The 23,422-nt window shown below is 46.8% G+C and overlaps 1 protein-coding gene across 2 annotated transcripts in view; it reads right to left on the bottom strand.

The window, feature by feature from the left end:
• Positions 1-5,276, bottom strand: part of WIF1 (Wnt inhibitory factor 1) — a 54,940-nt gene extending 49,664 nt beyond the window's left edge. Inside the window, exons 1-2 of one of the 2 annotated variants that reach the window (XM_073331494.2) lie at positions 5,034-5,276; positions 4,344-4,483 (exon numbers count right to left, since the gene is read on the bottom strand). In XM_073331494.2, coding sequence (XP_073187595.1) covers positions 4,344-4,483; positions 5,034-5,175 — 282 coding nt within the window. In that variant the 5' untranslated portion in view covers positions 5,176-5,276. The remainder of the gene's footprint in view (positions 1-4,343; positions 4,484-5,033) is intronic. The other variant, XM_073331486.1, reaches the window with a different exon arrangement.
• Positions 5,277-23,422: the final 18,146 nt, after the last annotated feature.

Raw genomic sequence — 23,422 nt, 5'->3', positions numbered from 1 at the left:
TCTGCACACACATCCCCCAACATCGAGAAGAGAATAGACCCACAAGTCACTTATACCTTGTTTTGCAAAAATCTGCGGGACATAAAAATGAAGCAACACCAGTGACTTCTAGTGGTTACACAGATGTATGCAATGTATAATATTATCCAGTGGGAACTTTTTTTTTTTTAAACACAGAACATCTGTACAACATTCTGAAGTACAATTTTTCTGCACATAAAACTACAGCTGTTATGAAGTTTACACAGCATAGGTAATACTGGGTGGAATTTTAATAAATAAGGTCCCTATCCTTCGATGGACTGAGCAGCTTAGTACCTGTGGCTCCTCTTGACCTCACTGGGTATTGAGGGTACTCACAACCTTCAAGTATCAGACTCTTAATTTAGTTCTCCCTCCCACAAAATTTGCCATAATTTTTGAAGTCCCTTATTTCCAATGAGTTGCTCAAGAATTAAAAGAAACAAACATTTTTCATTTATTAATGAAAATAACTTTAACAGTTCCTACATAAAAGAGATTTTTTTTCCCATATAGAAATAACAGAAATGTCCAACTGCAAAGATCACAATATTATAACTAGGGCATTTACATTTAGTATCTTTGTTCATCACTTCTAAACCAATTTACACAATTTATTGTGTAAACCAATAACCAATTTATTGTTCATTTCAATAAGTAATTAAGGTCTGACGGGAAGCTGACCTACCCAGCCATGCAGGACTATGAGGGGTTTCCAGACTCCAGGGCAGATTCTCCACTGCCCTGCACCTTGTGTCATCATTACAGCTGTGCAAAGTAGACATAAAACACTTCCATTCTAATGTGTTAGTGTTTTACACCCACATTGCATAGGTGTAAATTGGAATGCAAGCTGCATGGTAGCAGAGAATTGGCTCAAACAGTTGACGCTCCTGGGACATAGGAGCTGCACAATAGTGTATGTATGGTTTCTAAGATCTGCTAGATCTGCAGGGGGACTAGCACATATTAGAAACCATGCATATGGTACTGTGTAGTTCATATGTCCCAGGAACTCTGGAACTCCCCAAGACCTCCTGCATAGCTCTGAGGCAAAACCATCTGGGTATAAGGACCACGAGAAGTCCAAAGACACATCATGGAATACATGTAGCTGCAGTTCTGGCAAGTAGAGGACCATGATGTGCTAATGAACAGCTATTAGATAAGAGGCAGTCTACTATTTATGGTTAATATATTTTTCTGAATAGCAAGAGTACTGGTATTTTTTTCTTGTCAGTGTTATCAAAAAGCTAAGGAAATTCTCAGACAAAAACTAAGGCTGAGTAAAGGTTTCAAACACAAAGTACTTACGTGGAGTGTGCAAGGGACATTTGTAAAAGCACTTACATTTAAAATAAAAAGAAAACATTTGAAAATGTGAATTTAAAGTAACAACTTTTTTCAAATGTTGGAAAAATGGAGTTCTGTTACCACAAACAACTTTAATTTTGTCCTTTTAGCATTGCCATTAAGTTAAATTAGGTGCATGTACATGTTATTTCAAAATTATTATTCTTATTTATTTGTTTTACCATAGCGCCTAAGAACCCTAGTCATGGACCAGGACCCCAGTGTGCTAGACGCAATACAGTGCTAATTAATATCGGTGCTTTGATTATGGACCGTCAAGATCTAGGGCAATCTTATTCTGGCTCCAACCCCTTTACACCAGGTAAAAACAGTATATAGAGATTGTCAAAAAGCCCTGGTTCCCACCAGGGGAAGATATCCTTAGCACAGAAACTGTGGAAGACAGACGTAAGGCTGGCCTCCAAGAACCTACTGGTACAGGAAGGGCATGTTGGGGATGGGCCACAACACACACTACTGTGGAGATTCCAGGGAGCACTGCAGAACCAGAGGGCAATCCAGAGAGGCTGCCAGAACTTAGACACGCTCCCCAGGCAGTTATACCAGGGGCCTCGCCAGCCCCTGGAACAGCCCAGGATTGGGAAGACATGAAGCTGGCTTAAAGTCATCATAGTCACTTCTGTCTGGCCTATGAGTTAGAACTCCTCACCTAATCTGCACTGATACATCATGTTTAAATATCCACAGCACTTGAAACAAACAGCTCAGATATACATACTCTGTATGCACAGGATGGAGGTGGATAGGGGCAGTTAGTTGTAAGTGGTTACTAAACAGGATTATATGTTTTCCACCAAATGAATAGCCTATGTTATTTTTAGCATTTATTTGACTCATGACTGAAAGCTAACACTTCTTTAGAAACAGGAGTGAGGCAGAGTTAAGGTTTTTTATAGTACTTTAGCTCCATATATTATTTTTTCCAATCATTTTTGTTTTACCTTACCTTAAAAATTCCAGAATTAAGGTTTGTGTTTTTAAAACATCAACATTTTTCTCCTTAAATAATTGCTATGTCTTATGCTTAACTAAATCCTTCCATTCATCTTAATTTTTTTACCTGAAGTATGTAATAATCAACTATGCCAATCGGTTTCTGTAGAAATTAAACTCCTTCTATAGTTCTGATCTGATTTTGACATGGGAGATATTCAAATAGCATTTCTGTGTAGATGTACAGCCATTGAAAGTGTAGATTAATTATTTTTTTAATTTTAAAATATTTAAGCATGTCAAAGCAGTTTTAACTAATATGATTTCAGTAATAAATTAAAGAGGAAGAGGAATGATTTATTGAGCAGCTTTGTCACAGTTCAAATGGGATTTGATCCTGCAAGGTGGTGAATACTCTGACCCCAATCCAGTAGAGATGTTAAACACATGCTTAACTTTAAGCACGTGAGCAGTGCCATGCATTTCAAATGTTACAATCACAGCTTCCAACAAACTGGTCACTGGGTTGCAGAAGAGGGGACTTAGAGCAGAAAAGAAAAAAGAGGAGAGGGAAAAGGACTTGGGTTCTCTCTAATGTTTCAGTCCCACTACCCAGTAAGACATTTGTCCCCCATGGACATCAGTACAATCTTGTGTGTCCTAGGACATGTTAACTACAGCTAGTTACTTAAATAGCACTCTGTGGTATAACTTTTGTTTTCTATATAACTATAGATACAAACAGAACTCCTGTGACCTCAGTCCCCATACAAGTGACTTTGCTTCTCTGTGCCTCAGTCCTCCTCTGTAAAATGGGGATGAAAGCACTTCCCTACCTCACAGGAGTGTTGTGACGATGAATATATTAAAGAGCACAAAGCATTCAGATACTATGGTAATGGGGCAATATAAGTACCTAACATAGATAGAAGGGTATGACAGCTGCTGTAAGAGATTTCCTGAATCATAAATGATCATTTTGCAAAAAAATGTTTCTAACCAATTGAAAACTCGCATAGTTATAAAGTTGACCAAACTATAACCAAAATATTCACTGAATATTTTGAAAAGTACATGATTTTTTACTGAGTATTCTCTTGTATAAAATGCATAGACTGCTTTTTTTTTTAAAAAAAGTTGTTTTATTTAGAATTCTTTTCTGTTAAGCTGAATATGTTTCCGTATCCATGATAACCTTAGATCAACACGATGCAGTGTTATGCAAATTTTACATATTTATCAGTCTTTCAAACTGTGAATGAAAGTATGTCATACCTTCTTATCTTTTCAGTAAAAAAAATGTGATAGAGAATTGTGGGCTCAATAGATTGCAACATTGCATAGTTTTGCCATTATACTTTGTAGAAATAGATCTAGGCAACACAGCTCCCATTTTAACACAACTATGCATATTGAAACAGCGTGTGTGTGTTTAATAAATGAGTCATAGTGGAGCTCCATATGCTAAAACCTTATGCTTTTTAAAAAAATAAAATAACAAAATTGTATCCACATTATGGACTGTTGGGCTGTAAAATTTCATTTAAGGCTAGCTAATGTCTTCCTCATGAGCTTGTGTTGTCTAACCATGCTCATCTTGTTGGTTCTTTTATCCTTAGTTTATCAGCAAAGAAAGCATACCCTCCTTCTTAAAATCCCATTTTAAAATTTACTTCTTCCAAGAATTTTCCTTATGATAATTTCCACATCAATAATGTGTCCACAGCCCTTCCATGTTACCCCATGTTTTATGTTGTCTGAATTAAATTATAAACTCTTTGGGTTAGGGACAGTGTTTCATTCTGACTTTTTTTTTTTTTAACATGATACATTTTCCATGCTAGATAAATAATTCCTATAACAGGTGATTCTAAATCAAGGGTTCATTCTTTACTGTCTTTTTGGCACATATCAGAAATAGTTTGCTAAAATATTCTAAAAACTAAATATTTGCCTCTGCTGAACATATTTCAAGAGGGTTTTTTTTTCTTCTTCCAAGCTCAGTCTGTACCTACCCTTCCTGTTGCTTGCCAGGTAAAATTCATAGAGTGGATATTGACTGGAATAGCTGGCATCCTCTGCTGGGCTTTTCTGAAATCATGAGTGAATGGGGCCATTTTCCCCTCTGAAACAATCAGAATATCCTCTTCAAAGCCTGTAAAATAAAAATATACAGACTAGAAAAAGAGGGAAATGAAGCAGGATTCTCATGTATGATGAAAACCATTTACTGTAGAGAATGTTTATTCTCGCTATCACCTACTTCTTGGGAAGACTAACCACTGGGATAAACTTTCCCTTATCCTGGGATAAACTTTCCCTTTCAATACTGTTTGAACCACCTAAAGTTTCCACTGGCACTTCGGTGTTCACGGATAAACCACAGAGCTCAAGTGCATCTTTCTGGAGGGCGACGCCTTGCAGCAGGAGCCCCACTAGTACAGGTTAACAAACTGCTTGGAGAAGTTTCAGAGTAGCAGCCGTGTCAGTCTGTATCCGCAAAAAGAAAAGGAGGACTTGTGGCACCTTAGAGACTAACCCATTTATTTGAGCATGAGCTTTCCTGAGCTACGGCTCACTCACTGAAGCCTCTAAGCAGGGCGATTTCACGGGGCTGGAAAACACGTTGCTGAAGCACCTCCAGGGAGCCACTGACTGGAGCAAAGAGCCGGTGCTCATGCGAGGGGCGTAGAGCCCCAACTTACCTATCAGGACTCTGGCTTGATGAGCCTCAATCCACATGTAGAGAGTGTCCTCTTGCCGCTGCGCTGCCCGCGCCGGCGGAGCCCAGAGGCTCAGGATGCTGCAGAGCCCGAGCGCCGAGCAGAGGGCGCTCGGACCGGCCATGCTGCCGCTGCCGCTGCCGCTGCCGCTCCGAAAGGCGCCGGGCGCTCCCTCGCGCTGCCGTGCCCTGGCCCTCGCCCTGGCCCGCGCGCACACGCCGCGGCTCTCCGCGCCGACTGGCTCCGGCAGCGCCGGGCGGGCTGCCTGGCTGGCCGCGGGGGGTGGGCTCGCCCGCTGGCAGCCGCGAGCGGGGCTGGGAGTCGGGCTGAGCGCGGCTGCGGGGGGACGTGCCTGGGGCAAGGCACCGGCACCCAGCGCTGCCGCGGAGCCCCGCTAGGAGGCGCCGGGAGCAGGGAAGCGAGGCCGGGCTGGCCGCGCGGCTCCGCCAGAGGGGGCCGGAGGAGCCCGCCGGGTCCCGCCCTCGCTTCCCGGTGCTCGGCAGGGAGGCGAGGGGAGACGTGGGGAAGGAGCTGGGTGCCGGCGTGGAGCGGGTGTGGGAGGCGCAGGTGGGGGAGGATCTGGGGATGGAGGCGCAGGTGGGAGAAACTGGGGAGGGGGGGTCCAGGGAGACTTAGGTGGGGGATCAGTGGCAGGTAGATACCTGGGTGGGGTGAGTAGAGGGGCTAATGGAGGGGTGGGTGTATTGAGTCCTGGGCCTGGGGTGAGTATAAAGGTAATGGAGCAGGAGGGGTGTGTGGGGGACAGTGGGTGGGGGTGAGCACAGGGGGTGATGGAGCAGGAGGGGTGTGTGGGGGACAGTGGGTGGGGGTGAGCACAGGGGGTGATGGAGCAGGAGGGGTGTGTGGGGGACAGTGGGTGGGGGTGAGCACAGGGGGTGATGGAGCAGGAGGGGTGTGTGGGGGACAGTGGGTGGGGGTGAGCACAGGGGGTGATGGAGCAGGAGGGGTGTGTGGGGGACAGTGGGTGGGGCTGAGCACAGGGGGTGATGGAGCAGGAGGGGTGTGTGGGGGACAGTGGGTGGGGCTGAGCACAGGGGGTGATGGAGCAGGAGGGGTGTGTGGGGGACAGTGGGTGGGGGTGAGCACAGGGGGTGATGGAGCAGGAGGGGTGTGTGGGGGACAGTGGGTGGGGCTGAGCACAGGGGGTGATGGAGCAGGAGGGGTGTGTGGGGGACAGTGGGTGGGGGTGAGCACAGGGGGTGATGGAGCAGGAGGGGTGTGTGGGGGACAGTGGGTGGGGCTGAGCACAGGGGGTGATGGAGCAGGAGGGGTGTGTGGGGGACAGTGGGTGGGGCTGAGCACAGGGGGTGATGGAGCAGGAGGGGTGTGTGGGGGACAGTGGGTGGGGCTGAGCACAGGGGGTGATGGAGCAGGAGGGGTGTGTGGGGGACAGTGGGTGGGGGTGAGCACAGGGGGTGATGGAGCAGGAGGGGTGTGTGGGGGACAGTGGGTGGGGGTGAGCACAGGGGGTGATGGAGCAGGAGGGGTGTGTGGGGGACAGTGGGTGGGGGTGAGCACAGGGGGTGATGGAGCAGGAGGGGTGTGTGGGGGACAGTGGGTGGGGGTGAGCACAGGGGGTGATGGAGCAGGAGGGGTGTGTGGGGGACAGTGGGTGGGGCTGAGCACAGGGGGTGATGGAGCAGGAGGGGTGTGTGGGGGACAGTGGGTGGGGGTGAGCACAGGGGGTGATGGAGCAGGAGGGGTGTGTGGGGGACAGTGGGTGGGGGTGAGCACAGGGGGTGATGGAGCAGGAGGGGTGTGTGGGGGACAGTGGGTGGGGGTGAGCACAGGGGGTGATGGAGCAGGAGGGGTGTGTGGGGGACAGTGGGTGGGGGTGAGCACAGGGGGTGATGGAGCAGGAGGGGTGTGTGGGGGACAGTGGGTGGGGGTGAGCACAGGGGGTGATGGAGCAGGAGGGGTGTGTGTGTATTGAGGACACAGGCTGGGGGTGAGTACCGGGGGGATAATGGAGCAGGAGGGGTGTGTGAGACACGGGGCAGGGTGAGCACAGGGGGTAACAGAACAGGATGGGGTGTATTGAAGACTGGGGGCAAGGGTGAGTACAGGGGGTAATGGAGCAGGTGGAGAGTGAGTGGACACAGGGCGGGTGAGTACAGGGAATAATGGAGCAGGGTGGAGTGTTCAGGGGACATGGTGGGGATGAGTACAGGGAGTAATGGAGTGGGTGGGGTGTGGAGGGGACACAGGGTGGGGATGAGTACAGGGGGTAATGGAGCAGGCGCATAGGGGCTGGAACACCTGTACAAGATTTAGAGTTTGGTTGAATGGCTCTCAGCACCCACACTATACAAATTGTTCCAGCACCCCTGAGCAGGTGTGTTGGAAACACGGCTTAATGATCTCTGTACAGCGAGGTGTGTGGTGGAGCGAGTTGCCCTTTCTTAGCACATGGTGGTACGCTGCTGGGGTCAGTGTTGAGGTACACACTGCCCAGTGTTCATTCAGTGTGTGTTCTAGGACACACCATCTAACCCTGTGTCTTTGTGCAAGGCTCCCAGTCCCTCTGGCTCCCGGGACTTGTAGTGAGTGAGTGGACACTGGGTGAGGTGGCTGGGGTTAGTGAAAGGTCCTGTACACACAGAAGCTGCTGCAGCCCAGGCTGCCTCCTGGCTTGTGGCTCAGCCTTACCCAAATCGTATTTACCAACAGTGCACCATGTAGTTTCATCTGACGTTGAAGTTTCCCCACCACTTTGTTTCCGTAACCCCTTTTTTAGCAAAGTACAGTAGCACGTGCCCTACCTAGCCCTTCCTTCAAGAGGACTTTGCTCTGCGGGCTAAAGACAAAGAATGATGCAGTTTACAAATATTTTAAATAATCAGTCCTCTGATACCAGCAGCCCTTTGCTTTACCAACTGACACCTACTCTGCATGCATTTGATTGTGGCTTTACTCAACCTGTACCCTGGAAGCCAATTTGCACTGCTACCTCCTACAGTGCCTACCCCCTTTAAAGTCAGTGGGGTTCTGCACATGCCCATTATTAGTGCCTTTGGTCATAAGGAATTTAGGGCAGGCATTTTGTCTCATGCACCTGGAAAGTGTGGTGTGCATTTATGATGCTATATATTATCAAATTTTTATAATTTGCATTGCAGTAGTACTTAAAAGTCCCTTGTTAATAAGATAAATATAATTAAAATAGGCAATTCTGAAAAATCATGACTCCTTGCAATAAGGAATTTTCTAAATGCACATTGACAATACACTAAATTTAGGTTTAGTATTGGAGAAATGGGAACCAAACGACATGTGTGTGCAATTGGGCAGCGCCAGTGGCACGTGGGCCTTCAGCAGAGCCGTGTGCTCCAGTGAACCTTTCCCTGAACCCAACAAAGGCAAAGTGCCAGCTTGCTATAGCAGCCTTCTAACTACATAAGCTAGTGACTTGTGAGTACAAGCATTACAGGGTTTTCTTTGCTTTGGCATACGGATGCATTGGTGAATCTGGGACAAATACCACTAAGGAGCAATCAAGCTCTATCTTGCACTTGGACAAATGATATAGTGTAATGGATGCTTTTTGAAAATATCAAAGTAATGTTGCAATTTACATAGAAATCATAACTAACAGACAAACTAAATACAGCAGGTCAAAAATTTCTATTAAAATGTTTTAAATGAAAAACAGACTTTTTAAACCAATTTTTCACAGAATACTTTTTTCCCTAATGTTTTTGTTTTGTTGTGGGTTTTTTAATGAAAAGCTGAAAGCCAAACATTTTGGTTTTCAAGAGTTAGAAACTGACCTTTGGGGGAAAGGGAAGGGTTGTTTGTTGTAAAAAAAAAAAAAAGGTTTCCAGATATAATTTTTAAAAAATATTATCAAAAATATTCTTGGAAAATACTATTTTCCAGCCAGGTTTATAATTATGATTAAACATACTTTCAAAACTCAGTTCTTAGTATCATGGAAAGCAATGACAAATCAGATGTGCATCAAGACAGAGCTTTACAAGAATGACATATTGTGTATCAGCTGGTGCAAATACTCTGCAAAAAAAAAGACATTGTATTCATTTGTCTTTATGTGTGGAATATGTATATTGATATCTGGATTAATAATATTAATTTTTTTAAAGAGTTTTGCTTTAGAATGGCAACCAACCTGTAATTTATAGGAGACTAGGAGGAAACTTTCTCTGGGGGAAGATTATCCCATAAGTGCCTACTGTGGTATTTCTTTCATCATTTGTGACACATTTGATCCTGGAATAGAAAGAGCACTGCTCTAATCCAGTATGGTAGTTCCAATGTATATTTCCTACCTTATTTCTGTAATTTTGACTGAATGTCTTTTAAATTTGTCAGAATATATTCAGTATACTATTTATTACATCTCAGAATTACCCATACAAGTATATTTGGTTTTTAAAAACAGAAACTAATAGATGTACTCTTACTCTGAATTTTCCATGGTTTTACATTTTTGCTTGAAGATGCTTTCAGAATAAAGGTGAATAAACTAAATGCAGCATTATAGTTCACCATAATTTTAATGTTGGCCTGCTTTAAAACTACTCTATATGTTTTTAGAATATTTAATCTTAATTTTCACAAATTATGACCATTGACATCCAAGGATTTTGTAAAATAACCGAAGCATGGATAGTATTCCTCTCCCCTTCTTTTGCACCTACCATTTTAACAGGATTTTGTAATAACAAAAGCTCTCAGTGCAAGGAGGCCCTCTACAGGCTGAGGACTGAATCTTCTTCCAAAAGTTTAGTGAAGGATAACAAACACATCAAATCATGACAAAACAAAACAAAAATCATTTTTATTGGGGGTTTCTGGAAGATGGTTATATTCTCTTTAGCAGCAGAAACTTTTCATACTGTTTTTTTTAACAATGGTGACAGTAGCCCACTGGCGTCTGAGCATGGCTTCTCCTTTTTGTGTCTGACCCCAGCTAGACAGCCCCAGAAGTTCCATTTTTTTCTGTTTATTTTCCTTGTACACAGCTATGTTACCATCCTACTCCTTTGGCCTGGAAAGCTGAAAATCTGTCTTCCCTGAACCCAGTGCCAATAGCATTCTTTGAAGAAGGTGTTCATGCAAAAAACAGCCTTCGTTTTTCTTTAAACGCCAAATCAGACAGCTAAAGAATAACCCCTCCATGGCTGTGGTTTTTCAGGAATCTTTTCCACAATCAGCATGGTGATACATATACAGCCATTATTTGACTATATTGGGGGACAGTAAGTGTTTCTGGGGGGACCAGAAGGAGGGGCCAGCTGGCACAAGTTAGAGCAGCACCCCTCCACAATCCCCCACATAACCAGGTCACAGAGATCTTTTGAATCTTCTATAGCTTAACACCAACATCGTGAATTGCACCAAGAAACTTACTGAAAGCCACTGCAGATCCTAAAACAGTGGTATAATGTGCTCCCAACATGAAAGTCCGATTAGTGAGCAGATAGCTGCATACTGCACTAGTTTAAGTTTCTCAGTAGTCTCAAGGTATTGAGTGCCTTACAGTAATCTGCAGCAGTGGCTCTTAACCTTTCCAGACTACTGTACCCCTTTCAGGAGGCTGATTTGTCTTGCGTACCCCAAGATTTACATCACTTAAAAACTACTTGCTTACAAAATCAGACATAAAAATACAAGTGTCAGAGCACACTATTACTGAAAAATTGCTCACTTTCTTATTTTTACCATATATTATAAAATCAGTCAATTAGAATATAAATACTGTATTTACATTTCAGTGTATAGTATATAGAGCAGTATAAACAAGTCATTGCCTGTATGAAATTTTAGTTGGTACTGACTTCGCTAGTGCTTTCTACGTAGCCTGTTGTAAAACAAGGCAAATATCTAGATGAGTTGATGTACCCCTTGAAAGACCTCTGCATACCCCTGGTTGAGAACCACTGATCTACTGTCTTGAGACGACAAAGGTGTGGAAAATTGTGGTAAAGTACACATAAAAAGCAAAACAAAAAACAAAAAAACCAACCCAATTCTCACCACATGCAGGTGAAAAAAGTGCCCTTAGCTACAGCACCCAAGAGCAGCCCAGGATGTAACAGCACAACTAAGTTGCTTACCAGTGTTACAAATTGTGGGTACATTCATTTGGTGGGGGTGCTAATATAAGTTTTGTCAGTTCTTCCATCTGTTGATATATGTTACATGGCACTGTCCAAAAAGACAGTGAATAGATGCCAATTCAGTGTTTCCGTTCTGGCATAGTTCTAAGCACTATACTAGTTACGCTTCTCCAGCAAGAATCTAATTATCCCTCTTAAAACTTGTTAAAACATGAGACCTGGTACTTTATGGATCACTCCTTCAGCGATTAAATAGGACTTAATTCCAACAGATAACCCTGTAAATATCTTTCAACAAGTGTGGAGCAAGAACTGTTGGCTTTAGGGAGACAAGCTTTCTAATAGAATATTGTAGGTGTCATATGAATTTGCCAAAGTAAGCAATTATAATTCAGGAGGCAGCACAGCACTCGCAACAGCCTACATCTATGATGAGTTCTATTAACTAATCTGTTAAGGATATAGGCAGACTGAAGATAAACTCAGATGCTGTACTCTCTCAAATAGCAATACAATGTGTGGCATCCTCTCTCCCTGAGCCTGTGGGGAAGGGTTATCTCAATAAAAATCAATATTCTGCCTAGGCTCCTCTACATTCCAAGCAGTCTAGCTGTATAATCCCTCCATTTTAGAAAATATAATAATATCATTTAAAAGACTCAAAATCCCCAAGGGGATCCCAGACCTACAAAATTGTTATGATGTTCTCATCATGTCAGAGATATCAAACCATTTCCAGCATTCTAATACCTTTATACACACATGGGTGGAAATTGAATGTGTATTAATGTAGCCAATTTTCCCTGCGGGTCCACTCAGTTTCTCTTTTTCTCCAGTGGAGAAAAACAAGTCGGCTGCATGAAGGGTCTGGGCTATCCTAGCAAAGAGGTATCAATTTCATCCTTGCCATCATGCAAGAGCATCTATTTGGGGCAATCCAGACTTGCAGATTGAGAACAAACCTATAATTTGGAGCACTGGCTGAGCAGGGGGATCATATGGATTTCTTAATTAGTCAGTGATGAGCACTTTGGCCCTTTCTAATGCTAAAGTAATATTCTGACCTGCAGCTGTCAGTGAAGTGGCAGTACATAAAACTGAAGGCATGTCTATGCAGCCCTGAAGTTTAGGTAATTACTGTGAACTCAGAACCTTTATGTTCATACCTCAGTGCCCACATGGGGGAGTTACAGCTCAGCTCTTTGGTGCACACTGCTATTCACACCCAGAAGGTCTGAACTACAGGGCAATATAGATAGACATGCCTAGGGCTTAAATTCTCATAGAGTATTTCCCAGAGCTCCTCTATTATCCCCTTCCCCCCCAACATCATGAAAACTGCAGGGCAGTTGAAAATATTTACCAGAGTTCTGCTCCAGACAGCTCCAGCTGAATTTAAGCACTGGACATGCCCTTAGACCAGGGGTCGGCAACCTTTCAGAAGTGGTATGCCAAGTCTTCATTTATTCACTTTAAGGTTTCGCGTAAATAAAACCTTATATTTATATAAATAATGTAATACATTTTAATGATTTTAGAAGGTCTCTATAAGTCTATATTTTATATAACTAAACTATTGTCCTATGTAACGTAAACAAGGTTTTCAAAATGTTTAAGAAGCTTCATTTAAAATTAAATTAAAATGCTGATCTTATGCCACCGGCCTGCTCAGCCCGCTGCTGGCCTGGGATTCAGTTCACCTAGGTCGGCAGCGGGCTGAGTGGGGCCTGCGGCTGGGACCCTGGTTGGCAAGGGGCCAGCAGCCAGAACCTCAGACTGGCAGTGGGCTGAGCAGGGCTGGCGGCCGGGACCCCAGACTAGCAGTGGGCTGAGCGGCTCAGCCTGCTGCCACTCAGCCCGCTGCCAGTCTGGGGTTCTGTCCACCGGCTCCTGCCAGCCAGGGTCCCGGCTGCCGGCCCTGCTCAGCCCGCTGCCGGTCTGGGATCCCGGCCCTGCCCACATAGAGTGGGTACCTACCTTCTTCCTGGTTCTAGCCCATTCTCTTCCTCTCTCTCTGCACTGAGCTGAGGGTGGGAGTGCACTGAGCACAGGGCTGGGGATGAAGGAGCAGGCTGGGGGTTGGGGTGTAGGGTCTGGCCAGGAGCTAGAATGAGGGAAGGGGCTTAGGGTTGGGGCAGGAGGTTTGGGTGTGGAGCATTTACCTGGGAAGCTCCCATTTGGTGCAAGGGGTGCAGGTGGGAATGTGGGTGATGCAAGAGTCAGGGCATGGGGTGTGGGGGGCAGGGGGTTTGGGGGGGTGCTGGAGTCAGGGCTGGGGTCGTGGGGGGTGCAGGGGTCAGGGCAGGAGGCTGGGGTATGTGGAAGGTGCAGGGGTCCGGGCAGAGGGCTGGGGGTGTGTGTGTGAGTGGGGTGCAGGGGTCAGGGCAGAGGGCTGAGGGTGTGGGCTAGGGTCCTGGGGTTGCTCCCAGCCCCCTGCCCAGAGCGGCTCATGGCAGGGGGCTGGAGGGGATATGCCCTGATTCCACCCCCTTCCCCAAGGCCCTGTCCCCACCTCTTCTCCGCCTCCTCCCCGGAGCAGCAAGCGCGCTCCCTTGCAAGGGCCATCAGCTGATCCGAGGCAGGGAGGGAGAGGAGGAGGGGCAGGAACCCAGCATGCTGGGGGAAGAGGTGGGGGAGAGGGAAGCTTGCTTGCCCTGCAGCAGCAGCCGGCAGGACCAAGCTTCTTCACCCTGTCCCCGCTGGGGGGCGGAGAAGAGCAGGCCGAGGCGGGCAGGAATTTTAATGGCATGCTACTGCCTGCCGGGGTCCCGGCCTGGGTTCGTCAGCTGGCTGAGTGGGGCTGGCGGCCGGGACCTGGCAGGCAGCAGCATGCCATTAAAAATTGGCTCGCGTGCCCTCTTTGGCCCTCGTGCCATAGATTGCCAACCCCTGCCTTAGACCCTTGCTAATATAGTGATTTGGTCTGGATTCCCCAGATTCCCTGTTAGAAGCCCCAGAACTACTGGGACCTTAGAAATATTTCATAAACTCTTCAGGCCCATGTCCACAATGTCTACTTTGTTAAGGAAGAGGAACTCCATTTGTCTGGCGTTCTCTGTGAAAGCATGGGATGGGATTTATCAAAGCCCTTTAAAGAATCCCAGTGGCAGAGCATATTATGTAATATTAACAATGCTTCTGTGCATCTGAGGTTATGCTTGATACAGCAAGAGATTTTATTCAAAATGCATTGGACACCACTGAGGTTGCACAAAATAAAAGGCCTTTATCCTCTGATGTTTGTTGGCCCTGTACCAAAGAAAAAGGAACTCTGATGCATATGCTATGGGACTGTCCAACAGGCAGACATCTGTGGAAAAAGGTGGACACAAGAGTTAAAATAGTGCTCAGCTTTAGCAGCCAAACCTCAATCCAAAATTCTTTCCTATTTACCTACTAAGCTGGGTTTAACACCATGTGAAGGAGCAGAGAAACTGCTGCCTCGCACAGCAGGGGTTAAAGAAAACTGGTAGATTCAGCCAGCCCCGCCCTGCTACCCGTGCAGCCAATGCCATGCCTGGAGGGGGGGAAAAAGAAGGGAGCCTGGCTCAGTCAGGTACTGACTTGTGAGGAGGCAGGAGCTCGTAGTTTGCCTGCCTGAAGGGATGGAGCAGCAACCTGCCAGCCAATGCAGCCACTGGAGACAAGTAAGCCTTCCTCTTGCTCAGGGGAGCCTGCAGATAAGCCTCAACTGTGTGGTAATTAGACTAGAGGGGCCATGCCCCAAACTAATGAGATTTTAATAGGAAGTAGCCCAGCGAAAGAGCCCCTTGAAGGCTCTATCACAAGTGGTGGAGAATATGGACAACGCCCTAGTCCCTGCTGAAGGGGATTTTTTTAAAAAAGAGAGGGAGAGCCCAAAATAACAAAAGGAAAAAAACATGAATGGAGATGGAACAGCTGCTGAAGTGGATGACCAAACATAACGCTTACCATAAAGAGCAACAGAAGCAGCTTCTGCAGCGGATGGTGACGTAGCAGCAACAATTAGTTCGCGAATTTGCAGCCCGGCAGCAGCAGCTGGTTCAGCAAGTGGCCTCCATTTTGCAACCCAGTGCTCCAGCAGAGTTGACTAACTCTGCCCCATCAGACTTGCCACGATGGGGCCTGATGATGATCCTGAGGCTTTTTTAGAAAGTTTTGAGCAGGTGGCCATGGTAGCCCGGTGGCCCCGAGACCAATGGGCTGCAGTGTTGGCCCTGTATTTAATCGGGGTACCACAGACCACATATCGTGCTTTAGACCCCGTCACCGCCCCAAGTTAAGGCAGTCATCCTTGACACCCTAGAGATCTCTGAGGAGACGTTTCGTCGACACTTCCGGGGGGAGCAGTACCCATCGGCTAGGCTCCCTGTAAGCTGCACAGCCACGCAGCAGGCTATTTAGGGCTGCACAGGTCCCCCGGCCTGGCCCCTCTGGAGCTGCTGGGGAGGGGAGACCTTCCTCTGGACCAGTTGGGCCCAGCCCGGCTGGAGCTGCGAGAGGTGCCGCTCCACACCAGCCCAGGTGCTACTGTGGGGAGAGAGAACTGTGGGGAGTCCTCTCTCCCTGCTGTAGCCCTGGGGCAGTCAGCACCCCAAACCCCTCATCCCCAGCCCCACCCCAGAGCATGCACCCCTAGCCAGAGCCCTCACCCCCCCACACCCAAACCCTCTGCCATAGCCCTGAGCCCCCTCCAGCACCTGAGAACCCACACCCCCTGCCCCACCCCAAAGCCTGCACCCCCACACCCCAACCCTCTGCTCCAGCCCTGAGCCCCCACCCACACCGCAATCCCGTCATCCCTGACCCCACCCCGGAATGTGCACCCCTAGTCAGAGCCCTCACCCCCCCACACCCAAACCCTCTGCCCTAGCCCTGAGCCCCCCCCACACCCAGAAGCCACACCCCCTGCCCCACCCCAAAGCCTGCACCCCCACACCCAAACCCTCTGCTCCAGCCCTGAGCCCCTCCCTAACTCCAATCCCCTCATCCCCGACCCCACCCCAGAGCCTGCATTCCCCAGCCGGAGCCCTCACCCCCCGCACCCTGCCTTTGCCCAGAGTCCCCTCCCACACTCCAAACCCCTCAGCCCCAACCCATGACATGAATTTTGTTATGTGCACCAATATGGAGATGATTCTGCAGATGGGTGGAAAAAATTAGAGGGAACACTGCCCACCGGGAGCCCGACCACACGTGGTTGCCCAGAAGCTGCAGGACTCATGCTGGAGATGGCTCAAACCTGAAGAGAAGATGGGAGTGCAGTTGGTTCTGCTGGAGCAGTTTGTCCAGATCCTGCCCCCTGGGGGAAGAGAATGTGTGTTGCGGCACCATCCTGAAACCATGACGGATGCCATCCAGCTCACTGAGAATTACCTAACTGCCAAGTCTCCTGTGATGTCACCCTCCCCCAGGGATCATCTGGGATCAAGAGCCCTGTGCTGTCAAAGGATGGAAGCACCTGTGGACCCTGGATCCTTAAGGAATATAGACATGCCCCCCCACCCCGTACCAGAGCCCCAGAGGGCTCGAGGGCAAAGAGGCGCTAGGGTCCCCTACCCCAGAGACCTAGTACCATTTACTCATACTCTAGTTCGAGACACCACGGGCCCACCAAAGGCACATCAAGGAGCCTTCCCTGGCCCGGGACTTGGGGAGGCCTGTGGGGACCAGAACAACCGAGTACCTAGACAGGAAACTCCACGCATCACCCAAGATCAGGGTCGGTGTTTCATGTGTGGCCATTCTGGGCACTGGTCCAGAGACTGTTCTTATATGGAATGTAGCTTTTGGAAGATCTGCACTCTGTGGACACGAGCATGCCAAGGGGACCCAGCCAAACTGACCATCCTGCTGCAGGTAAATGGGAGAGAAGTGATGGGGCTGGTAGATTTGGGGAGTGCCCAGACCCTTGTACAAAGTGCAGTTGTTCCTAATCCAGGCCCAGTTCAGGGCACCGTCATGTTACACTATATGCATGGAAACGTGAGGGCCTACCCCCGCACAGAAGTGACTTTAAAGGTGGGGAGACAGGAAGATCCCCTGATGGTCGGTCTTGCCCTGATGCTTGCCTACCCAGTTATTTTAGGCAGGGACTGGAGCTACTTTGGAGAATTGTTAACCAAGCTGGTGGGAATCCCTTCCGATGGCCAGGGGGCCCTACCTCCAGCCACAGGACGACCTGAAGTGGCAAGCCTTGCAAGTGTGCAGGAGGTTACAGACCCTGGTGAAGGGACATCCTGGTCTTCAGTTCCAATCCAGCCAGATCAGGCCCCCTCCCAGCTGGAAGGGGAGCCCACCCTCAGACCTGAATTGGAGATTCTGACTCTCCTGCTGGACTTTGTGGGAGAGCAACAGGCTGACGACACACTGAGTCGAGCATATGCCCAGCTGGCAGTGGTAAATGAGGCGACCGTTGAACCCCATCAAGTGGGACAGTTCCCACATTTTGAGATTCAGGGTGACCATCTATACTGCTTAGAGAAAGACCTGCAGACCGAAGAGATTCGACATTCGCTCTTGGAGCTCGGCCTCTAACAGAAGGAGTTTATGCAACCCGCCGCTGGGCACCTTGAGAGGGAAAAGACATTAGCTCGGATTCTGGCCTGGTTCTTTTGGCCAGGGATCTACAGAGAGGTGGTGGATTTCTGTGCCTCCTGCCCAGAGTGCCAGCTCACTGCACCTTGGCCAGCTGAGAAAACCCCTTTGATCCCTCTCCTGCTTATGGGCTTATCTGCTTTGAGTGGATTGGAGTTGACATAGTCAGCCCTCTGGAGAGGAGTGCTACCGGATACTGGTTCATTCTCATTATAGTAGACTATGTGGCCCGGTATTCTGGAGCCGTGCTCTTATGTTCTCTGAATGCCAGAAGGGTGGCAATGGAACTTATGAATACCTTTGCCCAAGTCACGGTGCCCTGGGAAATCTTGATAGATCAAGGAACAAACTTTATGTACCAGACGATCAAGCAATTCTGCCGTTTACTAAAAATCAAGACTCTACAAACAGCTGTATACCACCCCCAAACAGACAGCCTGGTAGAACGCTTTAACAGAACCCTATAAGCTCTGAAGATTTGTCCTGGTGGATGTCCGACATTGGGACCAGCTACTCCCTCCTCTCCTGTTTGCGGTCCGGGAGGTTCCCCAGTCTTCCACTGGCTTCTCACCATTTGAGGTTTTATATGGGAGGCATCCCTAAGGGATTTTTGGACCTCATTTGAGAAACGTGGGAGGGGCAACCATCCCAAGCCACCAGTGTGGTATAGTATGTCTTGAGCCTGCAAGAGAAACTTGAGGCTGTAGGCTCATTTGCCAGGGAGAACCTCCTACATGCCCAAGAAACACAACAAGCTGCCTACAATAAACGGACCTGCTTTTGGGAGTTTCAGCCTGGTGGTAGGATTCTGTTGTTGCTGCCCAGCTCAGAGTCAAAGCTCCTAGCCCGCTGATAGGGGTGATCTGACGTGTGGGAATTGGTGAACTATGAAATCAAGCAACCCAACAAATGTACGGTACAACAAATCTACCATGTGAACCTTTTAAAATAGTGGAAAGCCCAGGAAGGCTTACTAATAGCTCCCTACCTACCACAGCCTGAACTAAGCCTGCTTGGGGAGGCTTCAATTGCAGGAGTGGTCAAGACTGGGGACAACTTTGCCCCAGAACACAGAAGTCAGGCGCAGCAAGTAATCACTGCCTTCTCTTCCATTCTTTTGACCCGACCAGGGCAGACTCACCTGATAACCCATCATATTCAGATGGTACCAGGAGTTAAGGTCAGAGAAAGCCCTTGGTCCCTTCCCCAGAAACTGAGAGACCATGAAACAGGAACTCCTGTCAATGCTAGTGTTAGGGGTGACTGAGGAGTCTTTCAGTGACTGGAAAAGCCCCGTGGTACTGGTCCCTAAGCCCAATGGAAGTACCTGCTTTGCATTGACGTCTGCAAGGTCAACGCCATATCAAAGTTTGATGCATACCTGATGCCACATGTGGATGAGCTGCTCGACCAGCTAGGAAAGGCAGAGTACATCACCACTCTGGACTTAACAAAGGGATATTGGCAGATCCCCCTTACACCCAAGTCCAGGGGAAAGACAGCTTTCTCCACCCCCTTCGGGTTTTTCCAGTTCCACACCATGCCCTTCAGTTTGCATGGGGCCCCTGCCACATTTCAGCAACTAATGGACCACATTCTCCACCCGCATAGCCAGTATGCAGCTGCCTACCTAGAGGACGTGGTGGTTTATAGTCGCGACTGACAGAACCATTTAGAACATGTGACCACAGTGCTATAGTCCCTCAAGGAGGCCGGCCTGATGGCAAACCCTGCTAAATGTCACCTCAGGAAGGATGAGACCACCTACCCCGGGTACACGTTGGGAAAGAGCACAGTCCGACCCCTGTTTAGCAAAGTCCAGGCCCTCTAGCTGTGCCCTCCTCCTTCCTCAAAAAAGCAAGTACACCGGTTTCTAGGACTGGCTGGTTACTACCACCACTTTATCCCAGGGTTCTCGTCCATTGCGGCCCTCCTTTCTGATCTCCTCAAGAATGAGAGTCCTAAAAGGATCCAGTGGACCAGAGCCTGTGAGGAGGTTTTTCAAACTCTGAAAGCCCAGCTCTGTCAGGAACCCAAATTGTATAGCCCTGACTTTACCAAGGAGTTCTTGTTACAGACGGACACCTCGGACATCGGCCTAAGAACTGTTCTGTCCCAGGTAGGGGGAGACAATGAACACTCCATCCTATACATTAGCAGAAAGCTGTTCCGAGGGAGAAAGCCTACTCTGTAATCAAGAAAGAACCCTTGGCGGTAAAATGGGCTATGGAGTTGCTCCATTATTATCTTGTGGGCACACACTTCACCCTAGTCACTGACCATGTCCCTCTCTGCTGGCTGCATGCCATGAAGAGAGCATGGCTCAGTCAGGCGCTGACTGGCGAGGAGGCAGGAGCTCACTGTTTGCCTGCCTAAAGGGACGGAGCACCAACCTGCCAGACAATGCAGCCACTGGAGACAAGTAAGCCTTCCCCTTGCACAGGGGAGCCTGCAGATAAGCCCCAACTGCAGAGTAACTGGACTAGAGGGGCCACGCCCCAAACGAATGAGACTTTAGTAGGAAGTTGCCCAGGGAAAGAGCCCATTGAAGGCTCTATCACACACCGTCACAATGACTTTGGTTCTTGAGGATTGCAATGATCCCCAAGTGGATTTTTTTATTTTACAAAAGTGGAACAGTAAGTTTATGACCAGAATAGAGCAGTGGTATTCAGATCTTTCCGAGTTAGCAGCCAAAGGAAGAATAGGTTATTACCTTAGAGAACAATTACATTCATTTGAAGAAATTTGGACTCTGTTTCTAGATACATTTGGATAAAAATGTTGAGATGGCTCAGAGAATGCCAGATTTCCATTCCACCTAAGCCCTCCTCTCCCTGTCCATATATATCTTCTCCTACTTCTCACCCCATTGTGTTATGTCTATAGAGTATTGTCTGGCATTGCAGCTTTGGCAAGTAGTAAAATTGTGAAATTCCATAATTCTATTGTGAAGAGAGTGGGATTTGAAGACCTACAAGCTGTAAGTCATTCACCTTTCTGTATTTTGTTTCTTTATGGAAATCAATAAAAAAATTAATCATAAAAATGATATAAGCAATTAAACTTTGATGGATTTCCTAAGAAGCATGCCAATTTAATTTCTAAAATCTCTGGTTCTGATGCAGCTACAAAACTACAGCTATTCATCATTTTTCAGATTTTACTACCAATACGCTTTTCCATTATATTTTAGGGCACAGGAACAAGAGCGTTTTTAATTAAAAAACACTTTTTTTTTTTATAGTGCCAGAAAAATGCAGGCAATTTTATACCTGAAAAGGAATTAAAAATTAAGTGAAGGAGTAAAATTTTCTTTATTAAACAGTTCAAGAGATGCTAAAAAAGGCATCCATCCCAGAGATGTTATAAAGTGAGATTCATTTCTCTGTCACTATCACTTAAATGGTTTTCTTAGTATTTGCCAATGGCTGGTGTCATTTTGAGTACCCCAGAATGCTGTATCGTACATCAATTCCTAGAAATTTACCTAACTAATTATTAAAACTGATAGGATCAGAACCAAAAGCCATACCTTTATAACCTCTGAATAAGGGATACAGTAACCAGATTTCTCTCTGCAGGTATTAATAAAATCAGACAGTGTCTACCAAGGATATTTCTCTATAGATAGACAGAAATATACAGAGCGTACTCTATAGAATGGAGAGTGGGTCCATATACACTTGACCTATACTGGCTGTACGAGACCTGAATGGGTATGTTTACTGTGTATTTGAATTCCACTGGGATTAAGATGTGACTAATATTAGTGTAGAGATTGCCTTGCTCCATTGCAGAGTCCTTTGGTTACCTGAGGGTACGTCTACACTCCATGAGCCACAGCTGCAGCAACACTGCTGTAGTGTAGACACTTCTTACAGCTACAGAAGGGGTTTCTCTGTTGCTGTAGTAAATCCACCCCTCTCAAGAAGCAGTAGCTAGGTCAATGGAAGAATTCTTATCAGGGTTTAGGTCAGCTTAACTACACCTTTCAGGGATGTGAATCTTTCACCCCTGAACGATGTAGTTAGGTCGACCCAAGTTTTAGGTGTAGACCAGGCCTGAGTTCCTCAGTATAGTAGTGTTGGAATGAGACTGCGCTGGAGGTTACTAGCTGTGCTCTTTGATCTCTTTGATGACCACCTTGGGATGTCTGAAAGATTTGAACACTACATCCAGCTGGGGATATGGTAACCCAGGAGGTGACTGGTTGCCAGGTCCCCTTGATCAGTGTCGTAGGAGGAGAGGAGGCATGAAAAGAGTGTACAGTAGGCACAACCCTGGACTGAGATGCTTAATTTGGATCCCGCTGCTTTCACCTGATATTGCCTTTCAGGTGCACAGCTGATCTTGTTCTTTGCTTCCTGCTTTGTAAGTAAAGTTTGGTGGCTAATAAAGTAGTTGCTGTCCCTCACTTAATTAAGGAGGAGTCTTCTGATTTGAGGGTGGCATATTTAAAAGCACTCAGCAGTGGCCTAAATTTGAGTCAGGGGTAACACTTCTGTTGACTTCACTAGGAACAGAGGTAGGCCAGTTTCAATAGGACTACTCAAGTGATTAAAGTTAAGCACATGCTTAAGTGCTTCACTGGACTGGGACCAGAGTATTCAGCACTAGAGCTGAATGGAAAATGGTTCCACTAAAGTTTTTCCATTGGAAAATGCAGTTATGTCAAAATCAAGAGGCTTTGGAGAAAAAATAAAAGAAGTTTCAACAATGTCAGGACATCCCATTTCACCATAATCTTTCAATTTTGTTTTGAAACAATTTGTCATTTTGAATCTTTTAAATTCTCTTCTATTATGTATTATAGCATAAAAAATTCAAAATCTAAACAAAATGTTTTGATTGATCACAGACATTTTCAGAATTCTTTTGCAGAGAATTTTGAAATGTGTGGGTTCTTTCTGGTTCAAAAGGAAGCCAAATTTCAAAAGTCCCAAAATTCTTTGCAAAATGGAATTTCCATCCTCTGCCCAGTTCTACTCAACAGCTTGAATGATGGAGCCCCATTTACTGAGGACTTACCATACTGAGCCCTTAATTCTAATCAGAACCTCTGGGCACTATTGTAATGTAACTAAATAGTAATTATGCATAGGACATGTGGGACAAGTCACATGGACTAAATTATAGAATTTATGTGAACTAAATATGTTTTTAATTTTGTTGTGAATAAGGCCATTAAATACAACAGTTATGCTATATTTCTCTATGTAAAATACCAAACTATTCAGTGCCGGTGTCAAATGGGTTGATTGTTTCGGTCCCCTTCTTAGTGGACAAGTGTCCACATTTCAAAAATCAAAGTCGCAATTTATATGATCACCTATATTAACAGTCTCAGTAGAGGGGCCAAGAACGGCATGGGAATGGAGATTAATTTATCTTCTATACTAGTGTACCTCAACCTTTTTGATACCAGGGCCTGGCTTGCTGCCTTCCTACACTTCAGGGGGATCTCAGGGACTGGCACTGGTCCAGAGACTGGTCGTTCAGAAACACAGTTCTATACCATTTACAGTGATTCTTCCAAAACAAACTTGAGGCACAGTAGGTTGTGATATTTGGAATTTTGCAAGAGCCATAGCTGCAATCAAGGTCCTTTGCCTTTTGCAGCTAGCTGGAGTAAACCTGCAACGAGGCCCCCTAGTTGATGTTCACTCTGGTGCCACCAACTGGAAA

This window comes from Lepidochelys kempii, chromosome 1 (assembly GCF_965140285.1).
Source record: "Lepidochelys kempii isolate rLepKem1 chromosome 1, rLepKem1.hap1, whole genome shotgun sequence".
NCBI lineage: Eukaryota > Metazoa > Chordata > Testudines > Cheloniidae > Lepidochelys > Lepidochelys kempii.
Note: the sequence above shows the minus strand (reverse complement) of the source record. Positions and strands in the feature narration are given on the sequence as shown.